The sequence below is a fragment of the Saccopteryx bilineata genome, chromosome 9 (assembly GCF_036850765.1).
Source record: "Saccopteryx bilineata isolate mSacBil1 chromosome 9, mSacBil1_pri_phased_curated, whole genome shotgun sequence".
Lineage (NCBI taxonomy): Eukaryota > Metazoa > Chordata > Mammalia > Chiroptera > Emballonuridae > Saccopteryx > Saccopteryx bilineata.
Window position 1 is genome coordinate 31127856 of NC_089498.1, and position 13606 is coordinate 31141461.

Sequence of the window (13606 nt, forward strand, 5' to 3'; positions counted from 1 at the left end):
CCCATCTTTTGACTTACCCCCAACATTCCAACTGAATCAAAAAGACAAAAATCAGAGAAGGGCGGGCATTGAAAGAAGAGAAGAGAGACAGGAGACGCATTTACCGTTGATTTCTACTCAGCTGGAATATTGTTCTTCATCAAGCCTGTACTGGGCAGTCCTTACTTTGATGTTATCTAGTGCAATTTCAGGGAAGTCCGGAGAGGGTAGGAAGTGGTGCTTCTCCTATTTTACAGATGAAGAAACTGAGGGCTTGAAAGGGTCACATAAGTTGCCCAAAGCCATGAAGCAAAACGGGACAAGCCTTGATTGGAATTCAGTTCTAACAGCTTGGTTTCTTGCACTTTAAAAAATGACTTGTAGGCCCTGGCCAGTGGCTCAACGGATAGAGTGTTAACTTGGCTATGGAGATCGGGGGTTTGATTCCTGGTCGAGCACACAGGAGAATCAACCATCTGCTTCTCTCCTTCTCTCTCTCCCCCTTCTCTCCCTCTTCGCTTCCTGAAACCAGTGGCTTGATTGGTTCGAGCATGGTCCCAGGTGCTGAAGATAGGTCCTTTGGCCTACATCAGCCTCAGGCACTAAAAATAGCTTGGTACTCAAGAATTGTCCACAGATGGGGTTGTCGGGTGGATCCCAGTCAGGGCACATGCGGGAACCTGCCTCACTATCTCCCCTCCTTTCACCTAATAATAATAATAATAATAATAATAATGACTTGTATGTACATACTCCACAAATATGTCTAGATTGGGAGATGTCTTCAATGCCCCCAAAAGGGTAAGTTCTCATTATGGCTCTTAGCATTTTGGTTGAGACTCTTCCCTTTTTAGGGTCAAGGGAAGGGTTTTCCTGGTGGGGTCCCTCATGGGTATGCTCTTCAGGCAGATGAATTAGGGAACTTGTGGACAGTTTGGCTTCAGAGGAATGGTGGTTTGATTGTAGCCAATGTTGTAGAAAAGGCGTCCCATTTCTGTAAGCAGGGAGGAGGCGTTCTTGTGGTGGACTCCAAAAATCATGTGGTCACTTTTTTTTTCTTTCTATATTTACAGGAAATAGGCGCGCACAAGGATGAACTCAGCTTTGAACAACTCCATCTCTTCTATAAAAAACTTATGTTTGAACAGCAAAAATCGGTAAGATGGTTCTTAAGCAAATGATCGAATGATGTTATTGTTTCCCCTGTGTTTCACAGGTTAGCAGGTTCCAAAGAAAACCAGAGAGGTCTCCCTTCTAGTCACAGAAATATATAAAGTGGGAGTGACAGTGACATACCATTTCCACCTGTTTGGAGTTTTTAAACATGGGAGTGCAGTGGGGAAAATGTGGGAAATTGGGCTCATGTACAGTCATGGAAGGAATGTGAATGGCTGTAAGTCTGACTGGAATTCAATCTGAGTCTATTAAAGTAAGAAAGTTCAGCCAACTCTACTTGTATTATCTCATTCTGGGAGGAAATTTATCAAATCATTAGTAGTAACCATCTCTGGGTTGAGGGATTTTGTGTGTGTGCCTTCTTTTTATACTTTTATACCTTTTTAAAATGTATTGATTTTCAAGAGGAAGGGAAAAAGACAGAAACATTGATTTGTCCCACTTTTTTTATGCATTCATCGGTTGATTCTTGTACGTGCCCTGACTGGGATCACACCTGCAACCGTGGTGTGTTGGGGCGACGTGCTAACCAACTGAGCTATCTGGCCAAGGCCTACTTTTATTTATTTTTTAATGAGAATATAGGTTAAAGATAATATGCCATTTTAATTTGTGTGTGTGTGTGTGTGTGTGTGTGTGTGTGTGTGTGGCAGAGACAGAGAGAGGAACAGATAGGGACAAACGGACAAGAAGGGAGAGAGATGAGAAACATCAATTCTTAGTTGCAGTTCCTCAGTTGTTCATTGATTGATTTCTTATATGTGCCTTGACTGGGAGTGCTACAGCAGACTGAGTGACCCCTTGCTCGAGCCAGCGACCTTGGGTCCAAGCTGGTGAGCCTTGCTCAAACCAGATGAGCTCGTGCTCAAGCTAGCAACCCCCTGGGTCTCCAGCCTGGGTCCTTCCTCATCCCAGCCCAATGCTCTATCCACTGCGCCACCACCTGGTCAGGCACCATTTTAAATTTAAAATACATTTTGGCCTGACAGTGACATTTTGGGGACTCTGTTTTAGAGAAGTGAAGGCCCTGGGGCCTAAGACTGTGTCCCCAGATTGTTTACTGCAGTATTACTTCCGTGGGCAAAATCCCGGGCAGCGCCCACCATGCCTCCCAGGATAGGCATGCTGGGTGAGCGATGGCCGGCGGTCCCTGCAGCGCCGCGTGGCTGGCAAAGAAGCCTGAGTCAGCGGCGCTGCGGTCGCCATGGGCGGGTGCTCGTGACGTTTCACGAGGAAGGCCCGCAGCAGATGCATTGCGAGGAGCTGGGTCTGCTATTTTGCAAAAAACCAAACAGAATACAGCAATCCTCCTTAATATCGTTTGTGCTTGTTTTTATGAACAAGGAGAAGGCACAGGAGAGTACACACCTCACATTTAGTGTTGATTTTGGGTGTGCGCCAGTCGCAGAGGCTTGGGAAAAGGGGTGGGGGGAGAATTGCCTTTTTTCTTTACCGGGGTCAGTTTTCTTTGACTCATTTCCAGTTGGTTTGTGACATTTGCAATGAAAAATGTCCCATACAGCCTAAAGCTTAAGAGGCAGGGCAGTTGGTGACACACAGGGAACACAGGGCCCGGTGGGCGGTGCACCACAAACGGGAGCTGCGGCTGGGACTGCTGGCTGTGCAGGTGGCAAAGGAGGGCCCAAAGCAGAGCAGAGCCAGGGCGGAGAAGGGGTGGGGCTTGGAGCCGGGTGGATTATTTGGTTTCTCCCATCAGCTCTGTGATCTCCAGCCAGCCACTGACCACTCCCAGCCTCAGTCTTCTCATCTGTGTAATGGGAATGGTGATCCCCGCCCCACTGGGCTCTAGGAAGGACTGCACGAGGGATTGGGGGTTGAGAGTACAGGCATTTTTAAGTAATGAATGTGAAAGTCGTTAGAAGATAGTAATAATACTTGCCTTCTACATGCTGGCCAGCAGGTGAGGCCTTTTGACAAGTGATCAGTGACCATGGGATTTTGGATGTCTTTAAGGTAGAGAAACAGGAGAAGCATTTCTATCTGCCCAGTTTGGACAGAAATGCTTTATTTTATAGAGTAAAAAATTCCATTGCAGTGTGTTCACTCATATATGTGTGTGTGTGTGTATGTATATATATATTATTAAAAATATAAAAAATATATAAAATGTATAATATATATAAAAATAGAAAAGATATATAACATATATATATATATATATAAATAATATGCAATAGTTGTTGCTTTGCCAGATAGAGTAGAAAGATTGAGGGTGTTGGGAGTTGAAAGACCTGGATTCCAACCCCAAGTTGACCTCTTAACTGACCAAGTGATTGTGGGGAAAGCCATCTTTTCCCTCCTTACTTAGCCACCTCTATAAAATGAAGGTTTTAAATCAAGTTATTGGTCATAAAACTTTTTAAAACTATATACTCCCCCTACCCCTGTTTTTTATATGGAAGCCTAATAAAAATAAGTCTGCATAAAGCTGATCAAAACACTTCTTAGGTTAAACTCTGTAACTTTAATCGTAGTCAGTCCTTGGGAATGATTAAAATGTTCTGATGGCACTGTCCCTGTGAAATCCAGAGTAGTGACGATTGCTCTCTTATGCAATTGACCAGGATTGAGAAAAATCTCGATTCATTCAAGATAAGTGCTGGCAAATAACGGTTTTTATAATCGGTTGCCTTGAAATTTCAGGATGCTGTCTCATCAAACAGGTGGCAAGTAAAGCTTGCGAATAAGGCTTGTGAAAGACCTAGTTCACCTGCCAGCATAGGTGAATCCGTTGGTGATCTCCATTGTGATAAAATTCCACATAAGGTGTATTTCAACCTGCACTTTTCAGAATGGTTCTCTTTAAGGCTAATGTATGTGTGTTTGGAGGGAGAACAGAGAGAAAGAAATTTGAATCAGGTTTCCAAAGAATCCCCAAATCCTCTGGGAGTATCCTAGATTGCCCAGTTTTGGGAAAAAGACATCTGTACCAGAGGTTACCCCTGGTGGCCAGAATGCCACATTCAACCTATATTCGGTTGTACTTTGCCTAATGGTTTTAAATGTTTTTTGTTGTTGTTTATTAATGAATTGCCTACATTTAATACTTGAGAGATTTCATATTAAGATCCAGATTTTTAGCTTCTTTTGAAAAAAAACTGAGATCTGGCTCTATTTAGGTCCCTAGTTGCCAATGGTGATGTCAAGGAAGTGTGCATTCCCTTAGCCCACCCCTCAATCTCCTTCAGCTTTCTACAAATTTATATTGCTTACTTGGCCCTAAAGACTTTTTGGGTTGGCAGCCTCTGATCTCCCCCATTGGATGGTATAACTATTCAGTTTAGCCATTGCATATATTAATTCAGTGACTTGGAATTTGAATAACGAAGCCCCAAGCACTGCAGATACTTACTGGCTGGCTTGAGAAACCACACTGCTCTTGTGGTAGGTAAGTGCCCCTCCCCTAACTGCTAGCATATAATTTACTTTCTGAGCTCTCCCTGGGAGCAGAGCACAGAGAAAATTATTTATTGTATGCTCTTAAGGGCTCAGTTGACTTCTTGGGCTCCTTGGGGAGACAGGGCTACTTATGGTGATTGATGATCCCCCCCAGACCTAGATTTAAGGAGTGGGTTCCTGCTCATTAGTAGCTATTGGTTTCCAACTTGAGGTTGTCTGTTCCTCTTTGTATCTAACCACCTGCTTATGCTGCTGCTTTCAAGCTTCAGAACTCCAAAAGTTTGGCAGCAGCAGGAAGATAAGAAATGTAATTCCATATGTTTCCCCCTGGTGAGTGGATATACATCTAACCAAGCTGTGTTAACAATATTATGAACATAGATCCTAGTGAACATTTTCTAAGTATGAACTCTGTGCTGGGTGCTGTGCTAAGTGTTTAACATATATTTAATTCTTCTTACAGCCCTGCGAGAGGGGTATTGTTACTATCCCCATCTTACAGATGAACAAATGGAGGGTCAGAGAGGTCACGTGCTGGAGGTCAGGAGCTAGGAAGCTGCAGCTAGGGTTTGAGTTCTGCTTTGCCCACCTTCGGTGCCCAGCTGCTGGTTGTAATTTTTTCAACTTTGGTATTAAGGGACATTGCAAACGTATACAAGCTGAGATAATATCACAAACCCCCATGTCTCCATCAGCCGGCTTCCATGGTGATCAGTCAACTCATGGCCATCACATTTCATCCATGCCTTATCCACTCCCTCTTCTTAAATGATTTTTGTATAAACCTTCCCTTAAATATTTTAATCTAATACTCTGAAATAGTAAGGATTTGAAATGTAGCAGTGAGTTTGTGCGTTCACTGGTGAGGTGACAGCTGTTTTGAGAGCCTGTTGATGGAACCTGTTGAAGTTCATGTGCACACCCCATATCTAGGCACTTTCCCGGCTAGTAATCTACCCAATAGAAATACTGGCACTAGTGGGCACAGATGTATACAAGACCTTCTTTATTATACTGGCTATCCTAGCAGAAAATCGATGATATACATGTGGTAGAATACAATGGAGGTTTTCAAAATAATGAGGCAGGACTATCTGAGCTTGTAGAAGAATATATAAAGCTTGAAACAACAGCAGAAGGTTGGGAGACCTGAAGTAATATAGTATGATAAGAAATAATTAGACTGATATCCAGAACATAAACCCTAGAAGGAAACCTGCAACATTGAGAGTGATTGACTCTCAGGAATAGATTATGAAAGAGATGAGAAAGATGTCCACCTTTTGCTTTGTAAGTTTTGGTTATATTTGAATATTTACAGGTGACATGAATTACAATAATAATAGGGGAAAAAAATCTCTTTGTTTGCATTAATGTCATACAAATTATAATGTTAATTTTTTGACTCCTAAAATATAAATATTTCCATTTCCATTTCCATTATGTGGCTTTACTTGTCTAATCTTCTTATCTTGTGTGTGTTTTCTTTCTCTTTTCTATTTCAGATTCTTGACGAATTCAAAAAAGATTCCTCTGTGTTCATCTTGGGGTGAGACACCTCTTCTGGGTTACTGTCTGTCGTTCAGGGTGGCTGTGCCGGATATTGGTGCCCTTGAGGGTCTTCCCAGTCCAGCTAGCTGGCTGTGGGGGGTCGCTTGTGTGGGTGGGGACAAGATGGCAGAGTCTTGTCCGGGGATTGGCCATGCTGACCTATGGCAGGGATAGACATCAACAGTAGCAACAGAAATTGTGGAGTGTTGGCAGCTGGCCCAGAAGGTTCTGCCAAGAAGCTTGCATGCTTTAGGACCCTCATTCCTGGGCTGTGCTTCATAGAACATGATGGGTGAAGTATCTTTTGATTTTGTTTTTAAACACAAATTAAAACGATGTTAGTGGCCAAGTAAGTCTGGGAAATTCCTGGTTAAGCAGGTTTAACGGAATTAAAATGAGTGGAAGCATATAAAGTGTTCTACATGGTGTGTGGCAAAGACCTGTATACAGTAATAGTGATATTAATAAAAAGTAAGTGCTGCAGGACTTGTCAGGGCCTGTACTGTGCTGCCAGTTCCCCAAGTAGGGGATCTGTGAAGTGCTTAGTGTTTCCCACACCTATCTACCTCGGAGAACGGTTTTCCATGGAGTTATAGCACCGAGACCGTGGTTTGCGGCCCAGTGAGCTGGGCCTGCTTTCTGGAACCAGCCCTCATGGGTGTGGACATGCTGGCAATTGTTCCTCCTTTCACTTTCTCAACCAGAAACCCCAAGACCTCAGAGTATATAAAAAAACCCAAATCTGATGTTTACCTAGTATTTTAATGAAATACTAGATAAGAAGGAAACTTAGGAGGCTGGTTGTTACTAAAGAAGGTTAAAAATATACTCATAATTAAAGACAATAGACTTTTGGACCCTGAGTGTTTAGTAAAGGGAGAAAGTCTAATGCAGGGGTAGTCAACCGTTTTATACCTACCGCCCACTTGTGTATCTCTGTTAGTAGTAAAATTTTCTAACCGCCCACCAGTTCCACAGTAATGGTGATTTATAAAGTAGGGAAGTCACTTTACTTTATAAAATTTATAAAGCAGAGTTACAGCAAGTTAAAGCATATAATAATAATTACTTACCAAGTACTTTATGTCAGATTTTCGCTGTTTGGCAGAATCAATCTTTATAAAACAACTTATTATAGTTAAATCTATCTTTTTATTTATACTTTAGTTGCTCCGCTACCGCCCACCATGAAAGCTGAAATGCCCACTAGTGGGCGGTAGGGACCAGGTTGACTACCACTGGTCTAATAATGTATGTTTTATCTTCTCTATTTTAAAAAAAAGACCCCACTGCCACCCTGCTTGCAAGTGATCGGGACAAGTACGAATTTCCCTGGACAGCTCTGTTCTACGCAGTGTACTTTCCATAGAAACTAGGGTGTCCAGTGAGGTCTGGTGTTTTGACAGCCATGACCGTCCTCTCCCCAAGGCCATCTGTCTGCAGGCTGCTGGCTGAGGTGGCATCTCCCTTTATTCAGGGTGAAGGCTTTCCTCATCTTAAATGGAGAATGCTCCCAGCAGCAGGCCTCTGCTTGCTCCATGGCCCAAGTCTTGCAAGTTCCAGCTGATTGTCCTCATGCACCCAGAGTCTGGGGGCTTCATCTGGCCCCCACTCCTGCTTCAGAGCCCTTGGAAGCTCAGCAAACTCTGGATTGTGGCTCTAAAGAGACACTTTGATGTGGCCCCGGTTACATCTCCAGCTCCCCCTAAGTGCTGTTCACACGCAGCCTACCTAAGCATTCACTGTGCGCACGCAAGTCCATGCTCTGTCTCCGCCCTGCCCCTCGGCGTCAGAACCACCCAGGAGCGGCTAGATGCGGGTTTCAGGGCTTGGCCTCCAAGCTGCCCACATTCTCTTTGAATCGTTCCAGTCAGGAGTGTCATCTAGGTCACCTTTGTCTTCCCGTTGACACACCTGCACCTGACACCGAGGAGGGTCTTGGCAGGGTGTCTGGGTGGCAGGCGGCCTGCTGATGGGAATGGCTTCTTGACCACTGAAGTGTGGCCCTCTCTAAACACCCTCTCTTTCCCTGAGGGCAGCAACACCGACCGGCCGGACGCCTCCGCTGTTCACCTGCATGACTTCCAGCGGTTTCTCGTACATGAACAGCAGGTGAGAGAACAGAAGGGCGGTGGGGTTGCTGAGGGGAGCTTCCTGATGGTTTCTCACCTTCTCACCACCTGCCTTCCCCTGGCCACCTGTAGCCATGAAGCTATTATAGTCTTCCTGTCCAATGCCACTTTGCAGTCTTCTAGTCTCGAATGAGAACAGCCTCATCTTAGTTCCTTTTCAAGGCACAAATTGAGGAAAGGCAAGAGTGAGTTCTCCAAGGCAGGCAGGCAGGTATGTCCTCACCTGGCTGGCTTCTGCTTCTCCTGGCTCAGCTTCATTGGCACTTCTTCCTGAAGCCTTCTCTGACTGATGGAGGATGTGACGAAGGTGGTGATCTTTCCGGGTCCTCTGGGGGGAACATATCAGCAATTGTCCTTAAATGACATGTTAGTAAGTCTCCTGGAGTGTTTACATATAGGCTCCAAGCTGGTGGTAGAGTCGGAGGAGTTTTGTGTTGGACAGTGGTTTTCCAGTGGAGACAGTTGGAGTTGCCACAACTGGGGGTTGCCTACGGCATGTAGTGAGCAGAGACCAGAGATGCTGCTCAACATCCTAAAATGCACAGGTCAGCACTCCCAACAGGGAATTACCCAGCCCCAAATGTTAGTAGTGTGCAGTTGAGAAACTTGAGTTAGACTGAGATAAAGCTTGGATCCTCTTACTAGCTGTGCGATCTCGGGCAGTAGTTGGACCTTTCTGTGCCCCAGTCTTTTTAAAAATGGGCTGAGAGCCCTGCCTCTAAGAATTGTGGGAGTCAGAGAAAACTGTGGTTTTTTTTGTTTGTTTGTTTTTTTACAGAGACAGAGTTAGAGGGATAGACAGGGACAGACAGGAACGGAGAAATGAGAAGCATCAATTATTAGTTTTTCATTGCGCATTGTGACACCTTAGTTCAGCGGTTCTCAACCTGTGGGTCGCGACCCTGGAGGGGGTCGAATGACCCACAGGTTGAGAACCGCTGCCTTAGTTGTTCATTGATTGCTTTCTCATATGTGCCTTGACCGTGGGCCTTCAGCAGACTGAGTAACCCTTTGCTTGAGCCAACGACCTTGGGTCCAAGCTGGTGAGCTTTTGCTCAAACCTGCACTCAAGCTGGCGACCTCAGGGTCTTGAACCTGGGTCCTCGGCATCCCAGTTCAACGCCGTATCCACTGCGCCACCACCTAGTCAGGCCTGTGTTGCTTTTTTTTTTTTTTTAATTTAAAAAATTTTTTTTTATTTTTTTCTATTTTTCTGAAGTTGGAAACGGGGAGGCAGTCAGACTCCCGCATGCGCCTGACCGGGATCCACCTGGCATGTCCACCAGGGGGCGATGCTCTGTCCATCTGGGGCGTTGCTCTGTTGCAACCAGAGCCATTCTAGCGCCTGAGGCAGAGGCCACAGAGCCATCCTCAGCACCCGGGCCAACTTTGCTCCAATGGAGCCTCGGTTGCGGGAGGAGAGAGAGAGGCAGAGAGGAAGGAGAGGGGGAGGGGTGGAGAAGCAGATGGGTGCCTCTCTTGTGTGCCCTGGCCGGGAATCAAACCTGGTACTCCTGCACGCCAGGCCGACGCTCTACCACTGAGCCAACCGGCCAGGGCCCTGTGTTGCTTTTTGTGCACACATACCTACATGCATAATTAATCACACATCTCCATCAGTGTTTTATTCACATCACTGGAGTCTCATTGACATTTTCCCTATTTAATTTTTTGTTTTTTAATAGACATTTTTAAAAGAGCATTTTTAGGTTCATAATGATATTCAGTTCATTTATAGTTTTTTGTTTTTGTTTTTAAACCTTGTACTGCGGAGAGTTTTAAACAGGTACAAAAGTAGCCAGGCTGTCATGGAATCACTGTATACCCATCACTCCGATGAAACAATTCTGAACATTTGCCAGTTTTATCACACCTGTCCTCCATCTCCACACCCAGGTCTCCTTTCCCTTTTCCCTTTCTTCATTTCTTTGTTGAAAATTGTAAACAAAACTGCTGTGCGTCATTAAGGCAATGTATTGTTCCACTTGTAAGTAGCTAGTGTGTCTCTCTTATGAAATGGGCTTCTTTTTTAAAACAGTCATAACACTCTTATTACACCTTGCACACTCAACACAGATTTCTTTATGGCATGCGATACATGGCCCTTGTTCAGATTTCTTTGATTGTAGAGGAAAGAATGACCACACACACACACACACACACACACACACACACACACACAGGCAATGGTGGTAGCGACTGTCATGCGACAAATGGCGACTGGGGGCATTGAGGTGTCACGCTTTCCCCACATGGGGGCTGACCACGAGTGATCCAGAGAAGGCTCAATCGCTCACCCCGGGGCTACCACGGAGGGGCAGGAAAATGAGGGGAGATGCGTGTGTTCCCCTCGGCACTGTGCCACGCTTAGCACTGAGCTGCCGGGACAGTGAAGCAGGAGAAGGGTGCCTGGCTTTTTCTTTTCTGCCGTGCTCTTCCTCCTTGCACTGAATTACCGTATTTCCCCCTGTAGAAAGCGCACATTTTTTGGGAAAAATTTGGGGTCTAAACACTGGGTAAATCTTATACAGTGGCTGTAGATTTTTTTTACTTGCATTTCCCGCTTTTTCCCCACTTGTTTTTGCGCTATTGTTGAAGACAGTGATTCGTCATCAGGCACGGATGAGGACGAGCAAATGGATGGGAGTTTTGACAGTGATGAGTTGTATGAATTTTATGATGAATAAAACAAGTTCAATAACTTTATGTAATACATATTTTTTTCAAATTTTGGGCCCCCAAATTAAGGTGCGTCTTATACATGGGAGCATCTTATACGTGGGGAAATACAGTACTCACTTTTGTAGGGGGCTATTGAAGTGTTAAACAAACAAATGGGCAAAAACATTCATAGCCAAAAGGTTTTCTGAAAGAAAGGGTGCATTGAGCCAAAAGCTGGCCAGAGAAGGATTGGGTCCTGGGGCGTGCAGCCTGCACGGCCAGCAGTTGGGCCGGTGGAGGAGGCAGATGTCCCCTGTCCTGGAGCTGATGGGCTCTTTTATGGAATCAGTGTGGGGAGAAAGGCCTAAGTTGGTTTGGAAGAATTTGCATGGCTAGTGATACAGGGGGTGGGAGAAAGTGAGGCGGGATTAGTTCTGGGACAGGGGCAGAGCCCGGAAGGAAGAGGTGGGTGTGCCCCTTGGATTGGTAGTGGGCAACAGTGGGGAAGTGCATCTGCAAACAAGAAGTGAAGGTGCCTGGAGGTTGGTGGCACCTGGCTCTCCCCTTTAGCGAACTGCAGAAATAACCACCTGGAAGTTAATGCAGGGTTTCGGTGTGCACTCAGGAATGCAAGCAGCCTTTTGCTGGTTTTGCCCTGCATTTAACTGATTAACCTCTCTTGTCCCTTCCTTCCACCCTCATCTGCTGTAATTTAATTTAGGACATCTCTGAATTTTCTCCTTGGCAGCAGTTACATGGCTAACCTCCTGGGGACAAGCCTTATATCCCAGAATTCACCACCTAATGCTGCTTAATTTTATCACAGGGGAGAGTGACAGGTCTCCCCTCCCCCCCCCCCCCCGGCCCCTTCGCCGGGCTGCCCTCAGAGATCAGAACTGTGGGCCAGAAGTAAAGTGCAGGAGAGCTCTTCCTGGGCCCGACAGCCCGTGAGCATTGTGTGAGTGTGATAGGAACGGCAGCCGTGATGTCAAAGATGGGGACCCTGAGCCATCAGCCTGGCTGACCCTTAAGGTCCCGTGTGCCTGCTGCTCTGGGGTAGTGGCATGAAGCAGAGCTAATCGTCTAGAACATTTGTTTGGGGTGATGGATGCTCGTGTGTGGAATAATCACTGTAGCACTTGGCTTTCTAGAAACACTTTGGTAATAGGCAATTAAAATGAAAACTTTGAAAAAAGGTTTATATACTTTGATTAAATAATTGCCCTCCTAGGGATTTATCCCAAAGCAATAATGGCAGCATTGTCAATAGAAATGGAAACTTGGAATGAATCTAAATTTCTGTTATGGGATTAGTTACATATATCCCAGTCCAGCCCTGGGAAGGATGGGCCACACTATAATGGAAAGGGGGTTCAGAGGAAGACCCCAAAACTGATGTGCCTGAGATGGTCTCAAGCTCAACATTGGGTCAGGTCATTTAATGACTTGACACCTCAGTTTCCCTGTTTATATAACGAGAATAACAGGGACCTGGGGCTGTGTGAGTTCACAGTAAGCCACTCTGTGAAAAAGAGTTAGCACAGAGCCTGGCACGCAGTCTGTGCCCAGTGCTGACTGCCGTCACCATTTATTATTCCTTTCCTTGTTGTTTGTTTTTTTGTTTGTTTTGGTAACAGACAGAGAGGGACAGACAGGAAGGGAGAGAGATGAGAAGCATCTATTCTTTGTTACGGCACCTTAGTTGTTCATTGATTGCTTTCTCATATGTGCCTTGACCGGGGGGCTATAGCAGACCGAGTGACTCCTTGCTCAAGCCAGCAACCTTGGGTCCAAGCTGGTGAGCTTTGCTCAAACCAGATGAGCCTGCGCTCAAGCTGTCGACCTTGGTGTCTCGAGCCTGGGTCCTCCGTGTCCCAGTCTAGTGCTCCATCCACTGCGTCACTGCCTGGTCAGGTATCCTCGTTGTCCTATTCTCATTAATCCAGATGCCAAGAACAATACTCCGTACCCAGTAGGTTCATTTCTTAACCCCTATTTTCTACTCCTTTAGGCAGAGGCGTCTTAACCCCTAGACTATTTGTATTTTCAACTCCTTTAGGCAGAAGCATTCTGATTGATAGTCATCAGGTTCCAGGCTGTATCAGCTGAGTGCCTGTGCTTTTTAAGAGAAAGCTTTGTAGAAGGAAGGAGGAAGCTCCTGGCCTTTGGGGGACTTCTAGGATACTTTGCATGAAGTATCCTCCAATTTGAGTTTCATGTTCTAGTATTCAAAGATGTTAACACCTCTGTATTCAAATGATCTGGCTGTTTCCCAGGCTTCTAGCCATTTTGTGTCCCTTATCCACATCGATTTGCAAGAATCAACAGAAGGGCTCTTTGTTGATTTGTACCCATATGCCAGGGAGGGCCACTTCTCGGCCACCTCATTTGTGTCTGTCCTCACACTTTTCTTTCTTTCATACAATCTGGTCTGACCCTTCCCATCCAACCACATGCATTTGCTTTTATTATTCCTAAAGATAAAGCCTTCAGAGAATACTTGGAACCCAGAAAGCATTAGTCAAAGTTGATTCTGTGGGTCCTGTTTCCTCCCTTTGCCTGATGAATACTTGGGGTTTTAGGGTTTGGAAAGGAAAACAATCAAGTTACTTTGTATTATGCGCTCCCCCAGAGACTCTGCGCATGGCTGTTATTACTCCCGTGTAATGTGAGGAGGCGCGGAGGGT

At 45.4% G+C, this 13606-nt stretch overlaps 1 protein-coding gene across 1 annotated transcript in view; it reads left to right on the forward strand.

The window, feature by feature from the left end:
* Positions 1-13606, forward strand: part of PLCG2 (phospholipase C gamma 2) — a 170720-nt gene that overhangs the window by 81007 nt on the left and 76107 nt on the right. The window contains exons 7-9 of the mRNA XM_066243879.1: positions 1053-1136; positions 6081-6124; positions 8166-8238. Of these exons, the coding sequence (XP_066099976.1) occupies positions 1053-1136; positions 6081-6124; positions 8166-8238 (201 nt within the window). The remainder of the gene's footprint in view (positions 1-1052; positions 1137-6080; positions 6125-8165; positions 8239-13606) is intronic.